This window comes from Temnothorax curvispinosus, unplaced genomic scaffold (assembly GCF_003070985.1).
Source record: "Temnothorax curvispinosus isolate PA1 unplaced genomic scaffold, ASM307098v1 QBEX01009372.1, whole genome shotgun sequence".
NCBI classification, from domain to species: Eukaryota; Metazoa; Arthropoda; class Insecta; order Hymenoptera; family Formicidae; genus Temnothorax; species Temnothorax curvispinosus.
The window spans coordinates 1-1,934 of record NW_020219152.1 but is presented as its reverse complement, the minus strand read 5'-3'; the positions used below and the strand labels follow the sequence as shown (position 1 = coordinate 1,934).

The 1,934-nt window shown below is 32.7% G+C and overlaps 1 protein-coding gene across 1 annotated transcript; it reads left to right on the top strand.

The window, feature by feature from the left end:
- The first annotated feature begins 342 nt into the window (after window positions 1-342).
- LOC112458933 lies at window positions 343-1,904 on the top strand. The gene is made up of 3 exons (XM_025022770.1): window positions 343-796; window positions 879-1,146; window positions 1,215-1,904. The coding sequence occupies exons 1-3, from the start codon at window positions 656-658 to the stop codon at window positions 1,256-1,258; spliced, it is 453 nt and encodes a 150-aa protein (XP_024878538.1). The 5' UTR covers window positions 343-655; the 3' UTR covers window positions 1,259-1,904.
- Window positions 1,905-1,934: the final 30 nt, after the last annotated feature.

Genomic DNA, 1,934 nt, shown 5'->3' with positions numbered 1-1,934 from the left:
TAGCAAGCACGACAAAATAGGTTGTCAACATGTCACAAGACAGAATTCTCCATTGGAGAGAGTGAGAGGAGAGAGTGGCGGCGCCACCGTCAACGCAAAGTTCTCGGCTGACCATCCAGGGTTGCGTTCCAAAATTCACTCTGAGTAACTAAAATCTATAGTTTACGTCACGTACACTATGACCTAGTTTACATCGATCACTTGATACGCGTATTAAATAGTAAATAACTAGTAAATAAGTCTGATTATTGGCTGATCAGTTCAAATATACTATTTGATACGCGTATCAAGAGATCGGTGTAAACTAGGCCTATAGCATTTTAGTTAACTAGAGTGAATTTTGGAACGTAGCCCAGGAGCCTTAAGGAGGCTCTTACCCGGCTGCTCTAATCAATGTAGCAACCGAAAAATTATCATTAATAATTGGTTATAAAATTATCGGAAAATTAAATAAAAAAATAAATAATGATTTTTACATAGTGTAAGAGTAAGTTATATGTTCTATTAGTGTAAATATTAAAATTTATACAATAAGTCAGTTGACTACGTCAGTGCTAAAGAGCAGAACATGCGCGTGTCACAACGTCGTCTGTAGCAGTCTGCAGCTAAGTGAGGTGTAGCCGTGTAGCGTTGTAGCGAATGATGCGATGAAGAGATGGAGCCAAAAGAAAAATATAACGTGAGAATGCTGAGAGGGAAAATGAAAGGAAAATTCGCGAAAATAAAGGTTGTCAATGCGCGAGAGAATAATTATGCCGCTACCATACAGCGCAGAAAAAAGACATGTGCAAGTGAGGTTAGAAAGAATAATTAACATTGTTTACTTTTTGATTTTCAAGGTTTGATTGGCAAATAATTGAAACTTATTGTTTATATAGGTACAAAACAATTCTCCGGAATGTTTGCATGCAGAGGATTCATTAGGGTCTCGACGGATAGTGAATTTAAAAGTATTTGGACAACAACTGTGGTGCCTTAGCTGCAACATTGCATTATCAATAAATAATGCAGTTAGTGAAAAAAATTTTGGATTGGCAAGTATTTTCAAGGTCAAATGTTCTCAATGTGGGAGATTGAGAACAGTAAATACCGATGATAAGTTACCTGGAAATGAAGGATTTATTGTAAATACAAAAGCAGCATTCGGTACGAAAATAATTATTTTAATTTATGCATAAAATTACTCTATTATTAATCGCAACATTTATTTACAGGAATGATTGATGCTGGAATTGGGCCAACCCATTTAAATACTTAAACCAAGAATTACCAATAATAAGAGAGTAATTGACAAAATATGTGATATATTTACTCTGCAAGAAAGCTGTGAAAAATAATATTTTTCTAAGAAATTATGATAAGTATAGTTGATGTGTTTATGTATAACTATATATATTTATAAATAAATATATATATATATAATATTTACTTGTTTACTTAATTAATAAAATGAATAAAAGATGTTTAAAAAACGCATTTTACTTATTTACGTGTAATACAACATTTGAAACTTCGCGCGATTTTGACACTCGGAAGATCATTCGTCCTAACCTCTCGTACGTCATATTAAAACTACAATATCTTTTATAACTAATCGTCAACACCAAGTTTTCTTCTTATCATTAGAAAGATTATTATTTTAACTACAATTCCTTAGTTTTTTGTTTACCTGGCTCGCAAACTTGCCAAGAAAATACATCACTTCCGGTAAAAATTTTAGTGTTTACCATATGCCCTGTGTTAAAAATGCGAATTTCAATACTGATATTTTTACAGTTTTTATCGTCAACCTATGCTCAAGTTTTGGGCATCGGTCCGTTGTGGTTCACTTTACAACATATATTAATTTCATAAAGATCTGTCATATTATGATCGAGGTAAGAGCCTCCTTAAAGGAATTATCTTATATTCTTGGTAATTAGTTATTGTAACAT